The following is a 21,686-nucleotide window of genomic DNA, read 5'->3' as shown; positions in this document are numbered from 1 at the left end:
TCCGCGGCACAGACTCAAAAATCAACCGGAAGTCCCGCCCCGACCCCCTCCGCCCCGGTGATTTGCTCTGTTGCAGTCCGTCCGGCCGCGCTCGTTGGCCGGTGCTGCCGTTGTCTTGTTCGGCTTGACGTTCCCGCCCGCCGCAGGTAAGGGCGGTTCTGCTCGCTTCGGTTCTGTTGGGCCCGCTTAGAACCTCGCCTGGCCGCTGGGCGGGAGCACGGAGGGAGCGCTTGGTGCACCGGAGGGGCGGTGCTTGGCCAACCAAACGCACCGCAGCCGAACAGAACAAAACAAAACGGAGCAGCCGAACAGAACAAAACAAAACGGAGCAGCCTTCACGCCCACCTCGCTTGTGCAACATTTGCGATTCTGTCGTCTTTGCGCTCACTTGGCGGGCGCGTTTTGAGCCGTCGCCACCGAAAACCGAAGAAGCAGTGCATCGGGGTTAGACGAAGGGCCACGCGGCGCAGCGACCCCTGCAGCCGCCGCCACGCATTACATGACGCTCGCACGGCTCTTGACTTCATTTATTGAAGTTTACTTAACTTTGTGTGTTCGGCAACAAACTAAACGCATACAACACTTTGATTCGTCGCTCGCTAATTTCATTTGAACCACAAACGTGGTCTTCTCGAGCGGGACGCAGTCCCAGTGGTACCTTGGCACGTTGAACGCAACACTTTGGAGGTTGTCGGTTCGAATCTTGGTTCTCAACTGCTTGTCATTTGGGCTTGGCTCGGTTTTCCATTGGCGACCAGTCCAGCGTTTGTCGCTCTAAGGTGCGCGGGGCCCGACATTGACGAACAACATTCGAACGCCAGTCGGGCGTGTTTGCATGATGGCTTGATGTGCTTCCCAGAGCAACATGGACACGGAGTTGTTTATGGAGTGTGAGGAGGAGGAGCTGGAACCCTGGCAGCAGGTGGACGACGGCGTGGACGAAGACGACAACGTGGACGAAGACGACAACGTGGACGGCATCGTGGACGCATGCGAGGCAGCTCGTAAGTCGCAAAAGCTTCGCGTGTTGATATGATTGCGGTATTTAACATATACACAAAGAAATGGCATTATGAAATTATTATCTAATGAAAAAAACTCAGCAAGCTCAATGTCTTCTTAAGTAGAGCTGAACGATTATGGAAAATAATGGAATTGTGATCACCCCCCAAATTGCGCTTACGATATGATATGCCATCATTTTTTTTAAGGTCCTTTTCAATGAATTTTTTGCCCAACAAAAAGGTCATCGCAATAAACAATATCGGATCTATTATAGATGACATGATCTTACGATAAAAGCAAATGAAGCCTTAATATCCGTTTTTTCTACTACAGTTACAATTGACCATTTCAGTATATCCAACTTTTCATGGTGCATAAACATGACATGTAAACACTGCACTTTTTAAACACTGCATTTATCAATAAATGCATTCAATATCCATATTTCAAACAAAAAACTCTCCAGTCAGTAAACAAGTAAAACGATACCTGCTTATATGACCTCACATTTTCCGATTCGATTTCCAAAAACAATAGCGTTCTGTAGCGATCCTTGTGGGCGGGTGGCGGCTTGTGTAGTTTCCCACGGTCTGGACGGGCCGTGAAGGCAACACAGACTTTTGTTTTGGTCGGCTAAGCGCGTTCGCCGTTCTTGTTCTGGCGTAGATGCGGCCGACGCTTGCAAATTGTCCTTAAAGGTGCGCATTGAGTCGTTGAAAAAGGTCATGTTGGAGCTTTTTCGACATCACGCGTGCTCACCAATGCCCAGATGAGTACGAAGAGCCCGGCGGTTTTACTGTGACTGCACCTATCCGCTTTTTGTCTTCCCTTTAGAGTAGAGTGTGCAGACCCTCACGCTCCACAGTTTCTTTGGGGAGGGGCGGAGTTTTTCTTACCTCATTTGAAGTCATGTCTTCGTTTGTCAACTGTCGCTTTAAGATCGTGCTCGTACTCATTGAACGCGCGCCACGAACGAGCCTGACACAGATGCTGCAGTTACGCTTTGGGCCAGAGGTGGCAGTCGCGAGTATAAAAAAAAAGAAAGTGACAAACTGCACAAAGATCCTTTAAAGAGTTGCTTGTTGGCCGCTTGGCCTGATGAGTTCACCAACGCTACAAAACATGGACATTAAAAAAGGCTGCGGCGGCACCGAAATGACGCCGAGCAATGACGGCGAGCAATGACGGCGAGCGATGGCGAGCGATAACGAGCGATGACGAGCAATGACCAGCAATGACCAGCAATGACGGCGAGCAATGGCGAGCATTTCGCCTGTCCTAATTGTCCTTCGTGAAATCGGACGGCACGACGTACGGCCCCATTTAGCCTGAAAATGTAGGACAAGCCACATTCATCAGCCGCTGCCGGCCGCACACTTGCGTGGACGCTCAGTTTACAAAAGGTGCGACGCTACGGCGGCCGAAAAGTCATAACTCGCAACGGTGAATGTTGTTTTCCAACCAAGATCGAACAGATGGAACATGTTAGACTCTCGTCTCGAGGTCTCACGAGACCAAAAAAGTCACACCAATTCCGCGCACTTACGGCGCCGCCAGGCTTTCGTTACAGCGGCGGCGTTCCTGCTGCTTCACGGTGACATGATGGCATTTTGTCAAAGCGTGATTTCATTGCAAATGCAATGAATCGTTCAGCCTCGATCTTAAGTGAGTTCCGATCGGCCGAATGTTCAACTCGTGGATGCGCGCGTACGTTTGCGAGTGGCTGCTCAAATTCAGTTGAAAGCAAACAATTCCATAAGAAACGTCTTGCATCATCAATATTGCCATATTGATGATCTGTTTTTGATCTATTGCGCAACGCTTGCCAACACGTGTCAAGATGTCATCTTTTGAAATCTATACGACGCGCGGAGAGCGAGCTCAGTTGAAACGGGAGCCGATGGCTTTGTCGTGTTGTTTTTCAAAAGTTCCCCTTCAAGAATGGCGTGTTCGCGGTCGTTCTTCTTCTCGAACGTTCTCTCTTCCCTTGTGGCCATCATGCAGATGCCGAACAGGCGGAACCACAACCTTCTCCTGTGATTTTGCGACCTGTTTGTTGTCCATCGGCGGCACTTGAAAGGTCAAACTCAGTCATCGGCCCGCTTGGTCACGTGACCTCACTTCCCGTGCGCCGGTGTCCAAATTCACGCGAAAATCTGACCTTAGTTGCCATGGAGACGGCGGGCCCCGAGCCAAGCACGCATTCATTCACAGCTGACATTGCGCTGCTCTTCTTCGATCCTGAAAACGGGGATCGTCCCGCAAAGGGACCGAATGCAGTTTTGGAATTTCGTCTTAAAACGAGGCCTCGACGCACCAATCGGAAGTCGTGAAGCGCGGGGTCGGATGGCGTCCGGGGGGCGCTTTGGTCAGGCTGGCCATGATGATTTTGAAAAGGGTCGATATTGGTTAACAAGTCGTGACGGGGGGGGGTCAATGCGTGAGGTCGCCATCGGCAAAAATGTTTGTCTTGAATGCGTTTCAGCGTCTTTGTCATCACTGAAGCCGCCGGCTCCGCCTCTTCCTCCTTCCTGTGCCACGCCCCTGTTGTCTCAGGCCCCGCCCTTCATCCTGACACAAACCAGCGGGGGGGCGCACCTCCTCCTCACCACCCAGGTACTCAAAATCAGGCCTGTCTTGACACGTTCGCACACCGGATTTTGTGAGCCGCATACGCCGCTTTTCCTTGTTGTCCCGTTTGGAATGAAAACGGGATGAAAATGCTCCAACAAACATCTCCATGGCAACCGAAAGGTTCAATGGAATTTCCCAACAGACGTCATGTCAACGCTTCACTCGCAAATGTGGATTGATTTCAATCCTCATAAAGAAATTGAAAAAGGGCTGTAGCAGCGCTTAGCGTTAACGCGCCCTTTTTTTCATTCTTTCCAATCGCTTACTTATTGTGTTTTTCCCCAAAACGCTTCATAGTCTTAATGTATGACAAATCCATCCAAACATCCATTCAGCCATCTTCCACCGCTTAACCGGGGTCGGGCTTTAGCGGGGAAGCCCAGACTTCCCAGTCCCCAGCCACTTCAACCAGCTCCTCTGGCGGGATCCCAAGGCGTTCCCAGGCCAGACGTCTCTCCAGCGTGTCCTGGGTCGTCCCCGGGGCCTCCCGCCGGTGGGACATGCCCGGAACACCTCTCCATGGAGGCGTCCCAACCAGATGCCCGAGCCACCTCAACCGGCTCCTCTCAACGCGGAGGAGCAGCGGCTCGACACCGAGTCCCTCCCGGATGACCGAGCTTCTCACCCTATCTCGAAGGGAGAGTCCGGACACCCTGCGGAGGGAACTCATTTCGGCCGCTTGTATCCAGGATCTTGTTCTTTCGGACCCACGGCTCGTGACCATCGTTGAGGGTGGGAACGCAGATCGACCGGTAAATCGAGAGCTTTGCCTTTCCACTCGGCTCCTTTTTCCCCACAATGGACCGATACCGAGTCAGCCTGTCGATGTCCCGCTCCAAGCTGCTCTCACTCGTGAACAAGACCCCAAGATACTCCTCCATTTGGGGCAGGATCTCATCCCCGAGCCGGAGTGGGCACTCCGGCCTTTTCCGACTGAGGACCAAGGTCTCGGATTTGGAGGCGCTGATCTTCATCCCAACCGCTTCACACTCGGCTGCGAACCGCTCCAGTGAGAGTTGAAGATCACGGCTTGAAAAAGCCAACGGCACCACCACGGGTGTCCCGCCCAAGTATTAGCATGTTGTGGGAAACACTGGTGTCGACGCATGAGTGTTTGTTCTTCCACGGCGGGCGACCTTTCATACGCACGTGCCAAGTCGCTTGTTGGCGCTTCGTGCTCGTTCATGCCAAGTGAGTTGCTCTCCAACACGTGGCATGTTAATGCTGAAAACTTGTTTGTGTTCCGGCTCAGGCGTTGGCGCTGCCGTCACCCGGACCCTCGCTCGATGTCAAGCTGCCGCCGACGCCCTGTAGGTGGCGCCGCTCTCGTCCAGCTCAAAGCAAAAAAAAACAAACAAAAGGCCCGCCTTGACCTTTTGCACTGACTTCCCGCCTGCACAGCGCCTGCGGTCCGGCCCGCCGTGGCTGCGTCCTCTGATGTCCCCCGTGGCCACGCCCTCTCAGGAGCTTCCGCCCACATGACCCTTCACGCCAGCGGCGGGCATCAAGGTCAGTGGCCGGCCGACATGTTTGTTTTAAAATTCCTTTTTCTTCCTTCCAATGAACTTTGACTTGCCTCAGCTCGGTGGCGTCAAAGCAGGCTCGCTTGGCTTTTTCAGAGTTAATTAATTTGTTTGACCTTTGCACTCCTATGTTGAAAAATAAAATAAAAATCACATTGCGCTCACGTGAGCATTTTGTTTCAAATGCTAATGTTAGCCTTTTTCATCGTGAAACGTCCATTTTTCCTCTTGTGCTCGCATGCTAGTGTTAGCATTTTGTTGCACGTTGTGCTCAAGTGCTAACCTTAGCATTTTTTTCTTATTGTGCCTAAAAATAGCTTCTTTTTTTCACGCTGACTTCATGTTGAAGTTAGCTTCTTCTTCCCCGCGCTTTTCAGGCCTCAATGTTTGCTTTTCTGTTCCCATCAAGTCCACATTTTCTTCTGCGTTGATCTGAAACGCCAAAGTTGCTTTTTTTCATGTTGCGCATCCTGCGGTTCAAGACGCTAAAGATAGCATTTGGTTTGCGGTCGTTCTGGAGCAACGCTAAAGTTGGCCGGTCATATGACGCGGCGCTGTGGGCCGACGTTGGGCGAGTGCACAATGGCGTCAAAAGTGAAGCAGGTTGCCGTCTGTCGATCGCGTTCTAATTGCGTGCATTTTTGCGAGGCTTGGCGTCCTAAAGCATTCGCCAAAAACGCCACGGTTGGCATCGTTCCGGACGGACGGTCATGTCTACCTCTGGCTGAGCTCCGGCGTTGCGCTCCCGGCAGCTCCCGGCTTGGCGTCCTACTCGAGCGTGACGTCAACCAAGGTGGTCCTCAGCGTGGACGAGTTCTACTACGGGACGGCCGGCGGCGAGCAGCAGCCTCTCAGGAGGAAGTACCAGCAGGCGCTCGCCGCCACCGCCGCCTTCAGCTGCAGCATTTGTGAGCGGGCGGTCAGCGACAACCTCAGGTGCGCCTCCGCCGGTTGATTGGGGGACGGCTTGACGGCGGCTGACGGCGGGAAAACGTCCCGCAGGTTGGTGCAGCACACGCTCCAGCACTCGCCGCTGATCCGAGGAGGCGACGACCAGAAGATGTGCGCCTTCTGCTTCCGGCAGTTTTCCAGCGCCGCTCATCTTCAGGGCCACCGCGAGCAGGTTCACGGCCCCGCCCCCTCCTCCTGTAAGTCCTCCCGTAAGTCGGCCGGCCCGCAGCCGCCCCCGCTGACGCCGTCGGGTCTCGGCAGGTACGTGTCGCATCTGCGAGTGGGCCTTCGACAACGAGCCCGCCTTCCTCAACCACATGAAGGCCAATCACAAGCCGGGAGAGATGCCGTACGTCTGCCAGGTGGGCGCGTTGGCCGTCGCTTGCGAACGCCATCTTAGGAAATAACAAAGCCATCGGATCCGGAAGGCGGACGTTGCGTCAATGTCCGCTGGCCGTAGTTTGTCTTTTTGACTTTTCCAGCTTGGCGACGGAACCCGGAAGCGCTCGAGCAAATGTTGTCGGCGCTCCAAAATCCTTTTCAAGCTGCTGCATGTTCTCGCCAGGTGTGCTTGTACCGCTCGTCCTTCTACTCGGACGTCCTGCAGCATTTTGCCAACTTCCACCGAGATTCGCGCTACCTGCTGTGCGTCTTTTGCCTGAAAGTCAGCAGGAACGTGGCCGGCTACCAGAAGCACGTCCTGCGCCACCAGGTGCGCGTGCGCACGCACACACATTGGGGCATTGGCGCCGTTTGCTTTCACGATGCGACGACATTCGGAATGCGGTTTTTTGTGGAAGTCTAACGGCGTTTTCTTTGCGTGCGGCAGGCGGGTCAGGCTTTCCACTGCAGCAGGTGTCGCCTGCAGTTCGCCTTCCTGGCGGACAAAAAGCGCCACAAGCTGGAGCGCCACCGCAGCGTCCGCAGGCACGCCAAGCTGGAGGGGCTGCCGCTGGGTTCAAAGGTCAGCTCCCGCCCCCGCCGACAGCTCCTTTGTGATCCTCCTCGTCCGCGTTAATGTGGTCGGCGTGCGCGCAGGTGACCATCCGCATGTACGGCAAGAGGAGGGTTCCCGTGGCGTCGGTGGGGGGCGGGGCCCGGCTCCTGCAGGACCCCTCCTGCCTCATCCAGCCCATCAAGATCAAGACGGAGCGGCAGAACGCTTCCGCATCCGGGAGCCCCCCGCCGGCCAAAGCCCCCCATTCGCCGACCGGGCTGGACGGCGGCAGGTGAGCGCACGCCCATATTTGGGATGAGCGACCCTGATGCTGGAATGCTTTTCAGCTCTGCCACAATAAACTCCACCCACTATTGCTCGTTCGCTCGCTCGGGTTAGAAAGCGGGCCACTTGCGGACACCCGCCGGTATTCCATGACACAGAAGTTAAATTATTATTATTTTTTTACCTGTCGAGTCGTTGAAACGGAACAAAAATATCAACGGCACTTTTTTGTTTTTGTTGTTGAAGACGTGCAATGGATTTGAAAGCATCTTAATGTGGCGCGAATGTTGCGTTGGCGTCAGGTTGTGGTGTTTGGAGTGCGGCAGCGACGTGCACGACATGGCGGCCCACTACCCCACGCACGTGCGCTGCCTCTTCTGCGCTTTCGGCAGCTGCTGCTCTCGCGCCTACGCCGCCCACATGATCCAGTAAGACGGCCCTCGCCGCGGGGAGGGGAGAAGAGGGGGCGGGGCCGCGCGGACCACTCTGATGATTGATTGTTGCCGTCTGATTGCAGCCACCACGTGCCGCGTTCCAAAAGCCTGCTTGTTCCCCCCCATCGGCGGCCGCCGCCCTGGTGAGACTCGGCCTTCTGTGATTGGTCGCCGGCACGCAGGAAGTCGCTGCTGACCGAGGCGCGCTTGTCTTTCAGTCCTTTCTTCTTGGTGTGTTGCCGCTGTGACTTTGCGTCGGTGTCTGGGGACGAGATGGCTAAACACCTGCTGACCAACCCGGAGCACGACAGCGCCACCTGTCGCATCAGAGGTGAGCGCGCATGCGCAGCCGCCGGACGCAGCCCGTCAAAGTGCGCGTTTGAAAATGGACTCAAAGCAGCGTTTTACGGCTCATCGCTGACGATACGCAAAATGATCCACTCGGCGTTCCGATCACGATGTTGACGTTTTTCATGAAATGAGAAGCCGAACAAATATCGCCGGCTCATCTTGTCTCCATTTGACGTTTTCCAGAGCTTGTCAAATGCGTCGCGAGAGCCGGAAATTCGCGCAGGAGTCGACGAGAATCCGTTTGTGAAAGTTGATTGAAGCCATCGAAAGTTTGTTGTTGTCGTTCGCAGCGCACGTGGAGCCCGACATCCGGCTGTGCTGGGACCAGGAGACGCCGTGTGCGCTCGAGGCCGACGAGCCGCTCGGCGAGCGGGACTGGAGGTGTGCGGACAGTTGGCCGGTGCCCGAGGACGGGCCGGACGCCCCGACGGGCATCGCGACCTTCTCGCAGCCCTCCGGGCCTCGCCAGCCGGCGCCGGGGAACAGCGACGCCGTGGATTTCTTCAACCTGCTGTTCCCCGCCACCCTGGTGGACTTGATCGCGGCGGAGACAAACGCCCACGCCAGGACCCGCCGCTACCTGGGCTCGGGCTGCCGGGACTGGCTTCCGGTCACGCCCCAAGAAATCAAAGGTTTCCTGGGCCTGTGCATCCTGATGGGAGTTGAGAACTTTCCGGAGCAGTCTCAGTACTGGTCGTGGAACGAACGCGACAACGGCCCCACCTTCCAGCGCACCATGAGCCCGGAGCGCTTCCAGCAGGTGGCGTCCAACATCCGCATGGGGAGCTTCGGGGCCGACGAGTTGCGGCGACGCGGCCGCAACGCCGAGGAGCCGCTGCGCGTCTTCCGGCGCATGCTGGACATTCTGAGCAGCGCCATGTGGGACGCCTACCGGCCCAACTGCTGCCTGAGCGTGGACCGAGCGCTGCTTCCCGCTCCGGAGGGGGACCCGGGCCCCGGCGGCCCCGCCGGCTCCGAGGGCCAGCCTCAGGTGTGGCTGCTGTGCGACTCCAAGTCGGGCTACTGCCACCGCTTCTTCATCCAGACGGGCCAGAAGGCGGGCCGGGACGTGGTGCGGGAGCTGGTCAAGGGTCTGGAGGACAAGCGCCACCAGATCTACTTGGCCAGCACGCTGACGTCCGTCCCTCTGCTGCAGACGCTTCTGGAGCAGAACATCTACGCCTCCAGCTCCTTCCCGCCTCCCAGTCCCATCCTGCCGGCGGGCCTGTGGGAGGACGGCCGGTTGGACAAGCCCGGGGACTTCCTGCAGAGGCGCTTGGGCCCCCTGCTGGCCACGCGCTGGAGGGACACCAAGGAGATGGGCTGCCTGTGCACCAACGCCCCCGTCGGCCGAGCTGACACGGTGTGGAGGCGCTCGCAGACCAAAGTGGGCGGCCTGGACCCCGTGGAGCGGCCAATGGCGTTCCGACTCCTGCAGGAGAACATGCGGGGGGTGGACATCTGCAAGCAGCTGCTGGCCTGCAACCCTCTGGGCGGGATCCTGCAGGACCGCCACTGGCGCGCGCTCTTCTGGTTCCTGGTCAACCTGAGCGTGGTCAACGCCTTCATCGTGCTGCGCGAGAGCCGCAAGGACAACCCGCCCGCCTGGGTGCGGGACGGCCTCTTTGCGCAGGTCAACTTCCGCCGTCGTCTGGGCGTGCAGCTCGCCGAGTGCGCCCACAAGCCCTCGGGCGCCAGCGGCGGCGGCGGCGGCCCGGGGCAGCCCAAGGCGGAGCGGGGCGTCCGACACCGCATGGGCGAGATCGTCGTGCCGTCCGGGAGGTGCCGGCACTGCGGCGGGAACAGGGACGGCTCCTGGGGCTGCGTGGCGTGCCAGGTCGGACTGTGCAAAGAACCGCCGTGCTTCTGGGAGTTCCATGGGCAGTCACCTCTCAACAAAGGTGCGTCCGTCCTCTTTCAAGGTCATCCGAAGGTCGAGGCCCCGGTGCCAATTGCTGTCCTTGTTCTCCGCAGGCCCCGCAGAAGTCGGATTCCTCCACGACGTCCAGAGGTAATCGCAGCTCCTTGCACAGCTTTTGCTTGATTTGCAACTTTGACAGAAAACAACACAAAAGCGTTTCAATGTAACGTTCTTCTTCATTCATTCCTGGTGAGCTATTTTTAGAACAGGACCGCGTTGCACTTGAACAGCTAAAAGCTCTCTTTCCTCCTCCTCCGGCACGCGCGTGACCTCTGGCCTCTCTGTAAATGAATTGTTGAATCGAACCTTGGAAGAGGCGACTCCTTTATGCAACTTTGACACCCCCGCAAGAAACAAGACCGCTTAGGCGTTGTTGGCGCGTGCCGAAATGTGACTTGTGCCGAAATGTGACTTGAGCCGAAATGTGACTTGAGCCGAAATGTGACTTGAGCCGAAATGTGACTTGAGCCGAAATGTGACTTGTGCCGAAATGTGACTTGAGCCGAAATGTGACTTGAGCCGAAATGTGACTTGAGCCGAAATGTGACTTGAGCCGAAATGTGACTTGTGCCGAAATGTGACTTGAGCCGAAATGTGACTTGAGCCGAAATGTGACTTGAGCCGAAATGTGACTTGAGCCGAAATGTGACTTGAGCCGAAATGTGACTTGAGCCGAAATGTGACTTGAGCTGACCGTCGGCGATGAAATGTTTGCACGTCGGGCAACGCGGGCCCAATTGAGCCAATCAGCCGATGGCTCGACGTTTTGCCCTTGAGAGATTACGATCAGTCAATGAAATGGGTGTCTGACTTGTGTGTTGATTGTGTGTTGATTGTGTGTGACAGCGGAGAGGCGGAGCCTAACAAAGTCCAAGACCATCTGGCCCCCCTGGAGGACTTGGACTTCTCTGAAGACGAAGACGCGGACAAGCCTGAGGAAAGTGGAGGGATCAAAGAGGAGGCGCCTTCCCCGCCCCCCTCTCCTCACGTCAGCAGCCAATCGGCCGCCCCCAAAGAGCAAGTGGACTTCCTGTCGGCCCACCAGCTGAGGGTGGCGTTGCTGGCGTTGTGCGGCGGCCTGCGCCAGGCTTCCGCGGTCTTCGCCACTGAGCCGCGGCTCATCCGCTTGTGGCTGAAGGAGGCCAGGAAGCACCTGAAGCAAAAGAGGCGGGAAGAAGTCTGGGCGCGGGTGCAGGCGGACGGCGAGGCCCACCTGGTGGCCGGCGAGGCCCACCTGGGGGCCGGCGAGGCCCACCTGGGGGCCGGCGAGGCCCACCTGGTGGCCGGCGAGGCCCACCTGGTGGCCGGCGAGGCCCACCTGGTGGCCGGCGAGGCCCACCTGGTGGCTTGGGTGCTGAGCCAGCGTGAGCAGCAGCTTCCCGTCAACGAGAGCGTCTTCTTCCACAAAGCGGCGGCGCTCAACAAGAACGGCGCCTTGGGCGACACCTTCCACATGTCCTACGACTGGGCCGTGCTCTTCATGCTTCGCTACCGGCTCGGACCCGCGCCCGCCGGCAGCAAGCGAGCGCCCGCTCGCCGCCTGCCGCCGACCCTGCAGGCTAGCGTCCAGTCTTTCAAGGAGTTCGCCCACCGAATCGTCCGGCAGCACCATCTCCCCCACCGTTCGCTGGCCGCCATGGACGAGTTGTGCTTCTTTGTGGATCCCAGGAGCTTTCAGGACCGGCGGCACCGCTCCCAGGCTTTGCAGTTCACCGGCTCGGTGCCTTTGGTCACAGTGTGTCTGTCGGCGCTGGCCGACGGAACCATGTTGCCCGCCTTGGTGCTGACCAACAGGCAGCCGGCCGACGAAGTGCTGCCGGACTTTGTGGTGCTGGAAGTCACTTCGCAGAACCCGTCGGCCGAGGAGGCCTTCAAGCGCTGGATTCAAAGGATTTGGCTTCAGTATCTTTCCGGGCCACTTGCCCACAGGAAGTCCATGTTGCTTTTGGACCAGCACCAAGACCACGTGGCGGACGCTTCTCTCAGCAACCTCAGTGGCTCGGGCACGCTTGCGGCCGTCATCCCCGAAGGATGTTCCTTCCTCCTGCAGCCTCTGGACCTCTGCGTCAAACCGGCTCTGGAGCGTTTCGTCCGGGCTCGGTGGAACGCCTTCAGCGCCGACCGCCAGAAGGAGCCCGACGAGGCGGCGCCGGGAAAACTGCAAGACACTGCCGCTCAAATGCTGGTCCGCTGGACGGCCCAAGCTTTGGGGCGCCTCAAAGACCTGCGCCAGGCGTGGAGGAGCTCCTTCCTGATGACTGGGATCCTGCCGAGGACAGACCCCGGCCAGGAAGGTCCCCGGCCAGAGGACGAGTGGCAGAACCTCCTGGAGGAACTTGAAAAGAGACTAATGCCTTCTGAAGACCGTTTGGACCTCCCGGAAGTGGAGGATGAAGAGGACTCTGAAGAGGACTCTGAAGAGGACTCTGAAGACGACCAGAAATCTGCAGAGAAAGGCCAAGAGAACAAAATGGTGGAGGAAGAAAAAGCGGTCACGGACACCAAAATAAAACGGCCGGAGGAAAGGGAAGACAACGAAGAGATGGTTGTTGAGGAGGAAGAGGAACCTGGAGAGGACACCAAAATGGACCAAGGAGACCGCCTTCTGACAATGGAGGAGGACAGCGAAGAAGAAAAGAAGGAGAACAAGGACCGGAATGAGGCCGCCAAGGAGCGCAGGGAGACCAGGATCATGATCGGAGAGGAAGTCGGGGACGAGTGGAAGATAACCATGAAGGCCAGGACGGACACCCGGACCGAGGCGGCCCAGACCGACCAAGACCAACCTCAACCCCAACAAATGGGCCAGAGCTGAAGGTCCTTCGGGATCATGCGAGGACCCAAAGTCAACCAGCGGCCGCAAAGTCTGCCGGCGTCCGACATTGTCAATCGACGTCGAGTCGTCGTGCTAACTGGAAAGCGTCTGGAGTCCAAATGAAGAACCGCTGGCCAATCAGAATGCTCCATGTAAACTTTGCTAGCATTGACTTGTTGTAGGGGCGGCATGGCTCAGTGGTAGAGTGGTTGTCTCCCATCCATGAGGTTGTGGATTCCATCCTCAGCTCTGGAGGAATCCACAACTTTGGCCGCCACATGGTGTCGTTCAAGCGCTAAATCAGAAGCAGTCCATTCAGCATTTATTGCTACATGCTAATACTAGCATGTAGCAACACGATGTCATCCTTGAATGTGGGTTCTGTGTGGCTTCCTGCCAATCAACAGACTTTGTCATCGCACGTCACATACTTATGGTGGGCGGGGCCAATGACACCTGAAAGATGCTCATGTCATTTGCTGTTTTTCACTATAAAAGTCTTTTTATAATAAACTATTGCTCTGGCTTTTATTGTGAAGGACTTGTGGGGAATGCTGCAAGTTGTCAGCTGTCAATCCTATTTTTACGTTCCAACCGAAAAGCGCCACAAAGTAGCACACGTTTTTCATGTCTCGCCGATGCAACTTTAATTCATCCACAAGGCGAGCCTGCTTCCGGTTGCCATGACGACGGGGGGCGGCGCTAAGCAACGCTCCGCTTGGCCGCTGATCTGAATAGATGACTGGATAACCGATAGCCCAAACACGCCCGTGCAAGCCGTTGAAGTCACAGGGCAGCCATCTTGCTCCTCCCATCTCGTGAGCAGACTACTGTATAAAATGTATACATTTACAGCTCGTAGGCAGTTTAGGGGAGGGGTGGTCGCTATTTTTTTACAAGAAAAAAGAAAGAAAGAAAGTCTCGCTCACAGGCACTTTTTCCACAAAGACTTGCAGAAGAAAAGAAGCTTTTGTTCAAATTCCTGCCACTTTTGACCAAAAGTGAAGAATGCGCCTTGCGTCATGGGGTGGAAGAGCATTTGATGCTTTTGCCTGTCGACAGCCACAAATTGACAAGAAGAAGAAGAAGAAGAAGAAGGTGCCTCCAATGAGGGAGGGGGGTTGTTTTAGCGCCGGCTCGCTGGCTTTAAGTGACCTCAAGCAGAGTTTGTCTTCTGACTGGACACTCCGCCTCCTGTGCCCGCCCCCCGGCCTCTCATTGGTGGGGCAGGGTCACAAAAGTGCTGAAGCGCCGTGCATGTGAGGACACCGCAACGTGCACAACATGGGTGAGTGGACCGCAACACCGCACCACGAGGCACTCCACCGCAAAAACTTGCCGGTGCGCGCTTCTTTGGGTGTGCGTGCGCGTGCGCGTGTGTTTGTATGCGTTTGCTTTCGACCGACAAATGAGCCGACTTTTCACCTGGGAAAAGTTGCCACTTGTGATGAGACCCACGCAGACCGCAGACCGCGTCGGCCTCATTCAAGACTCGTTTTCTAGAATCCAAAAGCGTTTTGCTGTAAAAAGGAGAAAAATATGGCCCGACAAGAATTATCCATGAATTAATTTCTAAATAGGAGTTTTGGATCTGTGGTGAAATCTCCCCCGTCGAAGATTGTGTGCGTGCGTGCGTGCGCGGGATCTTACATAAGTGGACTTTCACACAAACACGCCACAATCACCTGCTGTTACTTTTCACTGCGCTTGGCAGGTCACTTCCTGTTTTTCCATCAGTCTGCTTGCTGCACTTTTTACAGGTGATCTTTGACCCCCCCCCCCCCCCCCCATACACACACACACACTAGAGAGCTGTGCAAATGCTGATGCAGAGCAAGCAACAATTTGCTCAACTTGCAGATGCAATTTGTGCATTGTCCAAAAAGGAGGCAACTCGTTGGTCTTCATGTTGACGACCTTCTTTGGCCTGCCGGTCATTTTGTGTGTGCAAAAGCTTGTTGTTGTTGTTGTTGTTGTTGTTGTTGCAAGCGTGTTGTAAGTCCCGGGCTGACACGCATTCAACATGGCGACGTTTTGGAAGTGGACTTGCTCGTGTGACCTTCTGGTGACTTTGAAAAGAAAAAGATTTGCGTTGTCGCACTAGTTGCAGCGTTTTGCTCCAAAAGTCCAACAACGGCTGGCCCAGCTCAACTGGACTTGGCTTGCAACATCAACTTCCTGCTAATGTTTAGCCGCCTCTTGTGTAACATTTATCAGTCGCTCGTCTGACGCTTGAAAGGACTGGCAAGCGGGCTGATCCGGTCCTTCTGGATTCTGCCCGTTTGCCAGACGAGCAGGAGAATGAAATCACCCGTGGGAATGACGAGGCCCAGAAGGGCCGCCATGTGATGATGGGGGGGGCGAAGGGTGACTAAAATCTCACGGCTCCGCCTCTGCCGCCGTGTCACGCTGCTACTTCCCATCTTGTGACCTTTGGCCCTTGTTTGTGTGCAGCTGCTTGCTCAGGATGCGGACCGGGCTACGCCAACCCTCTCCAGGCCATGAAGGGTGAGTGTTGGCGTGCGCACGCGTGTGCACGTCACCCGGCATGTGCGTGTATGTGACTGCGTGCGTGTGCGCGCGTGCGTGTGTTGGAAGGCGACCGCGAGAAGATCGTTTACCTTCCGTGCATCTACCGCAACACGGCCGTCCGCCAGGCCGACTACCTGGCCACCGTGGACGTGGACCCGCAATCTTCATCCTACAGCCAGGTGATGCCGCCATCATCGTCATCCTCATCCCTCCATCTTCTTTTGTCAGCTTTCAACCCGAGTTGCAAAGGGCCACAAAAGTTTCCAGACCATTTCCATGGGAACTTCCTCAGACATTTTGGGAGAATTTGAACCTCGCAACTGGTTCATGGTGTCAAATTGAAGCGGCCTGTAAATGTTGTTTTGTCCCGTCAAACCAAAAGTCAATGGACTTGTTACGCAATCCCAATGTGACTGTCAAAGCACACAATTGTTGAATCGCATCATGATATTTATTTTACACGACAAACAGATGGAAATCACTTCTGGTTTTGGAAGAGAAAAAAAGAAGACCTTAACGTTATTTATTTCACGTGACACTGAAATTTGGTGAGCAAGAATCATGTAAGTTGACACACCTGATTGGTTTTCAGGGACCACATCAAATGATGTGGGGGGCCAAATCTGGCCCCAGGGCCTCGTGTTTGATACGAGTAGATTTATTTGTAAGTAGAATTCTCATCCAGTTTCAAATCTTCTGACGTTTGAAGAAGAAGAAGCGGATTTTGGACGAGGATGAGGCACCCGCCGGCCTCTTCCAGGAATGCCGGCAAAGTCTGTTTGAAAATGTCAAGCGCGTGTAACTTGCAGACAAAAAAAGCTCCTCGCTTCTTCCTTGTTGCAAAACTCTTCAGGCTTCTTTTCGTCTGCAAAGCCCCCAACTGGGTTCACGTTCCCGTTCAAGAGCCGAGCTTCAATGTTGGCCACTTGAAAAGGGTTGCAAGCCCGCTGCTGCTGTGTAGCGCCGGTCCAGAAGGCCCGTCTTGTTTCTGGTGTTGGCAGGTGGTCCACCGCCTTCCCATGCCCAACGTGAACGACGAGCTCCACCACAGCGGCTGGAACGCGTGCAGCAGCTGCTTCGGCGACGCCTCCAAGAAGCGCGACCGACTCATCCTGCCCGCCCTCATCTCCTCCCGGATCTACGTGGTCGACGTCGGCACCGAACCCAGGAAACCCAGACTCCACAAGGTTCGCCGGCCGCGCAAACGTCTGCTAGAATAAAGTGAGCCGCTCCGTCGGCCGCACGTTAGGTTTGAAAAGTTTCTTATGGCTAAACTGCGGCGTCCTCATCTGATGGACTTTGTTAGCATAAACGAGGTCATGAAAAAGTGCAACGGCCGTTTGAAATCAGGTTCAACTGAAAAACGAGTCTTTGAGCAAGCAAGCGCCGTCAGCCGGGTTCACATTTCAAAGGTGGCAAATGAATCCAGGAACCGAACCATAGCGCTAATAGACAAACATCTGTTGGCCGTTGCCACCGGATGGCGCCAAAGTCATCGCTTACCGCCACTGAGGACCCGCTGTGGTCCTGGTCTCTGGTTTTCGTCCTTGACTAGCAAAGATGCGACGAAGTCACACGTGCGAAGTTTGAAGAGAGTTCGGAGTGATTTGATTTCGGGCCAGTCAAGTCCCATAAATGGCGTCCGATTGGCCAATTTCGGAGGACGTCTCGTATTCCGATTGAACTTCGATCATCGGCGTCGATCGCAATGTCCAACCCTAACCCGGCTCATCAAATGACAGTCGGACGCTGTCGATGGGCGCTTGGTTCCGCACCGCCGCACTTGAGTCTTTTCTAGCCCAAAGTCCGGCAGGACCTGACGCCGGCGTTGCCGGTCTGGTGGCGAGAGAAGGTTTGACTCGTCGACAGAGCGGCCAATCTTCCAACCGTTGCCGACGTGCGTGTCATCAATTGACTTTGGATGTCGCAAAGCACAATCGCATTTGAGAAATCTTCGCGTCCCGAGTGCGACGTCTTGCTGATGGCTCGAGTCCGGTCCCGCGGAAGTAACGTGGCCCTGCTTGTGTTGGCAGACGGTGGAGCCGGTGGATCTGTACTGGAAGTGCGGCCTGGCCAACCCGCACACCAGCCACTGCCTGGGAAGCGGGCAGATCCTGATCAGTTGCATGGGGGACCCGTCCGGGGGCGGCAAAGGTTAGACCGGCGGCAAAGTGGACAAGTGCAAGTTTCGGGACCCGCCTCCGCTGTCGCCCTTCCAGGTGGCTTCGTGCTCCTGGACGGCGAGACGTTTGACGTGATCGGCAACTGGGAGCAGCCCGGCGAGGCGGCCCCGTTCGGCTACGACTTTTGGTACCAGCCTCGCCACAACGTGATGATCAGCAGCGAGTGGGGGGCCCCCAAAGCCCTCGCCGGTGGCTTTAATCCTGCTGATGTCGCTGAAGGTGAGAACAACGAGGCAACAAGACTCTTGTCTTTGTTTGGTCACGCCCACAAATGGCCCCGACTCTCAGGGTTTTTCAAAAGCTTGTTTTGGGCCTGCTTCTTCCATATTACTATCCTAGAAAAAGGGAAAAAGGGTTTATTATTTTCCGCAAAAATGCGGCCCGTACCGTAGATCGCACCGGCACAAATGAGGTATCAAACGATGCGGCTTGATCTGACTCGCTGCGCTATTATTTTTATAAGAATTCCCAGTTACCGTGGCGACGCTATTCCCAAAAAACTCCCAAATAAAGTCCCATAGGAATGAATGGGAAACCGAAAGAGATCAACTCCAATCAAGCACCTTTTTCCAAGACACGCTGCGCGCGCATACGTTAGCCGACCGATGTGAAGATTAGCTCATTTTGTTGGAATTTTTGTCATCTTTAGCTCAGTGTCAAAAACAATTTTAAGGAATGAAAGCTGTCCCCCCTGTGCGGGTTCAAAGACAGTGAGTGAAATAGCCTTTGTCCCATTGATTTGTATTGCATGAGCTTGAGCGGACCAATCAAGAAACAGAGTGTGGACAGGGAAAAAATGGATTTCAAGTTTCACTTCAACTCGTCACCATGGCCACAATCTTTGCTCACTAGACATCAAATGCGCACATTTTGTAGCCACAAGCCTCTGCTTTCTGACAAACTAAGTTTTATTTGGCTAAGGTGTCATTTAGTACCTTTATTTTCACTTTAAGCGAGGAGAAGTCGGACTATTTCGTTCTCTTTTCAATGTTATTTTCGCCGTTTTTCACTCTTCATTTTCGATCAATCATAAGTTTTCAACCTGCTCTCATTTGGTCATTTTTCATCCGATTAAAAAACTGAGAACATGCTCGCGTTCCCCAAACCCTTGCCGTTCTAACGAGCCATTTCTGGAATCTTCAACCGTTAAGTCGCGAGAGGCTTTTGTTTGAGGTGAGCGTAATCCTATACAAAATCAATGGAATGTCGCTGCGTGACGTCTGTTGGTGCGTGAATGTGCATGTTTCTTAAAGGGGCAGTAACACTTTTAGTTGATTATAACTTCCACATTTCTTGAGCGATTTCAATGGTTTAAATTTTATTTTTATTGCGTGTTTCAACGCGAGTCAGCAGGCCCATTCAAAATTTCCGCGGACATTTTTCTAGTTTTGAGTTGGCCTTCAGCTCGCCGCTTATGCAAGAGTCCTAGCGGGAGCTCATGGTTTGACGATCGGGTTCGAGTCAGGCAAGGCAACGGCAAAGGCACAACGTGGAAAATCATTTGCACGCAGAATAACAAGAAAAAGAGCTTCTTAGTTGAAATGACGCCGAGAACGCGTATCGGCGGCGTTGACGCGCTTTTGCGACCAAAACACGTCAAGACATTTCAAGGCAAAAGGAAAGAAATCAAGTTCAATAAAGACCACAAGAGTGAAAGTTGCCGAAGAGTTTTTCATCTGGATTTCAAAGCGTTTACGCTTCCAGTGGCAACTTGTTCCATTTGCGTGCAGCACAGCAGCCAAACGCAGCTTCACCGTGTTCGCGTCGAAACCTGGGCTCAAGTCATAGACCTGAGTTTGCGGACTCAAATCAGAACTTTACAGAGTGCCAGAAGTCTCGGACAGTCAGGACGTCCGAGATCGAGCTTCAGAAGCTCGAAATCCCAAATTGGGACTCGGCGGGTCGGGGTTCGGGTCGGGGTCAGCGTTTGAATGTTGGCCGTACGTAAGAACCCACGGCAGTCCCTTGTTGTTCCAGGTCAATATGGTACTTCCCTTCACGTGTGGGACTGGAGCACCCGCAAGCGAGTACAGACCCTGAACCTGGGAGAAGAGGGCGCCATTCCGCTTGAGGTCCGCTTTCTCCATGACCCGAACGCCAGCGAAGGTTTTGTGGGCTGCGCTCTCAAGGGGAGCGTGTTCCGCTTCTACAAAGCAGCGGTGAGCGAACCTTCGGACCGCCAAGGTCCCACATGCGTTCCATGGAACGGCACCGGGAGCAGCTGCGCCCTTCTGGTTTTCACGTTGCCGCCTTTTTCCCCCCCGCAAATGTTTGTCCCACTTGGCACGCCTGCAACGTTCTGTGTTGTCCTTCAGACGGGAAAGTGGGCCGCAGAGAAGGTCATCGGCGTTCCCAGTAAGAAAGTTGAAGGATGGATGCTGCCTGTCATGCCAGGTCTGCATCATCCCCGGCCCAAGCGAGCTGCCTGACCCTGACCCTGACCCTGACCCTGACCCTGACCCCGACCCTGTCCGTCCGTCCGTCTGTAGGCCTGATCACGGACATCCTGATCTCCTTGGATGACCGCTTCCTTTACTTCAGCAACTGGCTGCACGGCGACATCAGACAGTACGACATCAGCGACACCAGGAACCCGAGGCTGGTTGGACAGGTCGGAGGTCACGTGACGGAATGTCGTCCGGCGGGCTTTGAGAGGGACGCTGTGACTTCCCGTCTGTCTGCCTGCAGGTGTTTTTGGGAGGCAGCATCACCAGCGACGGACCGGTCCGAGTCCTGGAGGACCCGGAAAAGCAGCCGCAACCTCGGCCCCGTTTTATTCAGGTATGTCGGGTTTTATTCAGGTATCTCGGACACCACATCTGCATGACTGGCAACTGCTCGTTTTGTCGTTTTGGTTGGTTCGAGTCTCGCTCTGCCTCACCTTCGTACGTTGTTCCATTTTGGGGCCCCTCCTGTATTTGCCGCCTCCGGGTTCCGTCTTCAGAAAGCGTAGCGCTTCCCGTCACGGCGGCGCATTGGCAGGTCTCGCTGCTGTTGTCGAACCCAGCTTCTTCTTCTTTGCTCGCCGGCTCGGGTCACGCCTCCCCTTTATCGACAGACTTAGAAACCCACTCGCCGCCACGTTTATCCTTAAAACTCGCCTTCAAATGCATTTGGATGTTTTGACTCCGTATGAGACTCAACATTCTTTTTGGTCTTTTACGGTCTTTATCTTATGAATTGATTGTTTAACTGTCTTTGTTTCCGTCTGATTCATTTGGATTTGTTTGCAGCAAAGATTGTTTTTGTCCACCAACCTGCAAATGTGTCCATCCGGCAAGTCACTTGTCGGTCCGGTCTTTCGTATCGACAGCAACTCTGACTGCCGACCTGCTTACTGGTTGATCCAGTTTGTTAGTGACGTGTGCTTGAGGTGTGTGCGTGTGCGTGTGCGTGCGTGTGCGCGTGTGCGCGTAGGGCAAGCGTGTCCACGGTGGTCCTCAGATGCTGCAGCTGAGTTTGGACGGCCGAAGACTGTACGTGACGACGTCACTCTACAGCGGCTGGGACAAACAGTTCTACCCTGAAATGGTCCGGTCAGTGTGGTTCCGCTCGCCTTGTCGAGATTTTGAGGACTTTGGGCCGCGACGACGCTCATGTTGCTAATGCGGTTTGCAGGGAGGGGTCCGTCATGATGCAGATCGACGTGGACTCTTCCAAGGGGGGTCTGAGTCTCAACGAGAACTTCCTGGTGGACTTCGGCAAGGAGCCCGGCGGTCCGGCGCTAGCTCACGAGCTGAGGTACCCCGGAGGAGACTGCACGTCCGACATCTGGCTGTGACCCTCCAAAACGTTCTTCGGGCGCGCGTCGGTCGGACCCTCGCCTGCCGTTCCGATCCGACGCTTTTCATCTGCGCGACTCGATATTGCAAATGTATTTTCCGAACACTTGTTGTGATCTCGCTAACGCTGAAGCGCCGATGGGGCGTCGACGGCGCTTTTGCAATAAAGGTGTCCCCCCCCCCCCGCCTGTCGAGGGTTCTGTTTGCCGACCGACGCCAAGCGCAGCCGTTAGATTGTTGCCCCGTTTGGGGTCACGTTCAGCATTGATGCGCCCCAGCTTGAAAACTCTTGCGGTCGAATGGAATCTTCTTGATTTGGGTTTGGAAATCCAA

The 21,686-nt window shown here is 55.2% G+C and overlaps 2 protein-coding genes across 2 annotated transcripts; both read left to right on the top strand.

The window, feature by feature from the left end:
- The first annotated feature begins 19 nt into the window (after positions 1 to 19).
- pogzb (pogo transposable element derived with ZNF domain b) lies at positions 20 to 13,000 on the top strand. Its single transcript, XM_086078446.1, has 17 exons — positions 20 to 146; positions 860 to 1,004; positions 3,491 to 3,621; positions 4,892 to 4,949; positions 5,041 to 5,148; positions 5,915 to 6,098; positions 6,165 to 6,310; positions 6,375 to 6,475; positions 6,679 to 6,825; positions 6,943 to 7,077; positions 7,152 to 7,342; positions 7,638 to 7,763; positions 7,853 to 7,912; positions 7,988 to 8,100; positions 8,411 to 10,021; positions 10,095 to 10,131; positions 10,888 to 13,000. The coding sequence occupies exons 2-17, from the start codon at positions 866 to 868 to the stop codon at positions 12,854 to 12,856; spliced, it is 5,256 nt and encodes a 1,751-aa protein (XP_085934572.1). The 5' UTR covers positions 20 to 146; positions 860 to 865; the 3' UTR covers positions 12,857 to 13,000.
- A 1,051-nt stretch (positions 13,001 to 14,051) lies between these two features.
- Positions 14,052 to 21,537, top strand: selenbp1 (selenium binding protein 1). Its single transcript, XM_086078453.1, has 12 exons — positions 14,052 to 14,144; positions 15,311 to 15,364; positions 15,455 to 15,567; positions 16,390 to 16,575; positions 17,422 to 17,542; positions 17,608 to 17,790; positions 19,549 to 19,730; positions 19,887 to 19,965; positions 20,061 to 20,182; positions 20,260 to 20,352; positions 20,989 to 21,107; positions 21,190 to 21,537. The coding sequence occupies exons 1-12, from the start codon at positions 14,141 to 14,143 to the stop codon at positions 21,350 to 21,352; spliced, it is 1,419 nt and encodes a 472-aa protein (XP_085934579.1). The 5' UTR covers positions 14,052 to 14,140; the 3' UTR covers positions 21,353 to 21,537.
- Positions 21,538 to 21,686: the final 149 nt, after the last annotated feature.

Source organism: Leptonotus elevatus, chromosome 6 (assembly GCF_054856555.1).
Source record: "Leptonotus elevatus isolate MCC_2025b chromosome 6, RoL_Lele_1.0, whole genome shotgun sequence".
NCBI classification, from domain to species: Eukaryota; Metazoa; Chordata; class Actinopteri; order Syngnathiformes; family Syngnathidae; genus Leptonotus; species Leptonotus elevatus.
The sequence above is the reverse complement of the archived record's forward strand: the minus strand, read 5'-3'. Positions and strand labels throughout refer to the sequence as shown.

What these genes read in the sequence shown, in the direction of transcription:
- pogzb (XM_086078446.1), top strand. Translation starts at nt 866, where the DNA reads ATGGACACGGAGTTGTTTATGGAGTGTGAGGAGGAGGAGCTGGAACCC. An exon ending in CGGCCCCGCCCCCTCCTCCT is followed by an intron (nt 6,311 to 6,374) that starts GTAAGTCCTCCC and finishes GGGTCTCGGCAG; the next exon opens with GTACGTGTCGCATCTGCGAG. An exon ending in CGCCACCTGTCGCATCAGAG is followed by an intron (nt 8,101 to 8,410) that starts GTGAGCGCGCAT and finishes TGTCGTTCGCAG; the next exon opens with CGCACGTGGAGCCCGACATC.
- selenbp1 (XM_086078453.1), top strand. An exon ending in ACCCGAGGCTGGTTGGACAG is followed by an intron (nt 20,183 to 20,259) that starts GTCGGAGGTCAC and finishes GTCTGCCTGCAG; the next exon opens with GTGTTTTTGGGAGGCAGCAT. An exon ending in CTCGGCCCCGTTTTATTCAG is followed by an intron (nt 20,353 to 20,988) that starts GTATGTCGGGTT and finishes GTGTGCGCGTAG; the next exon opens with GGCAAGCGTGTCCACGGTGG.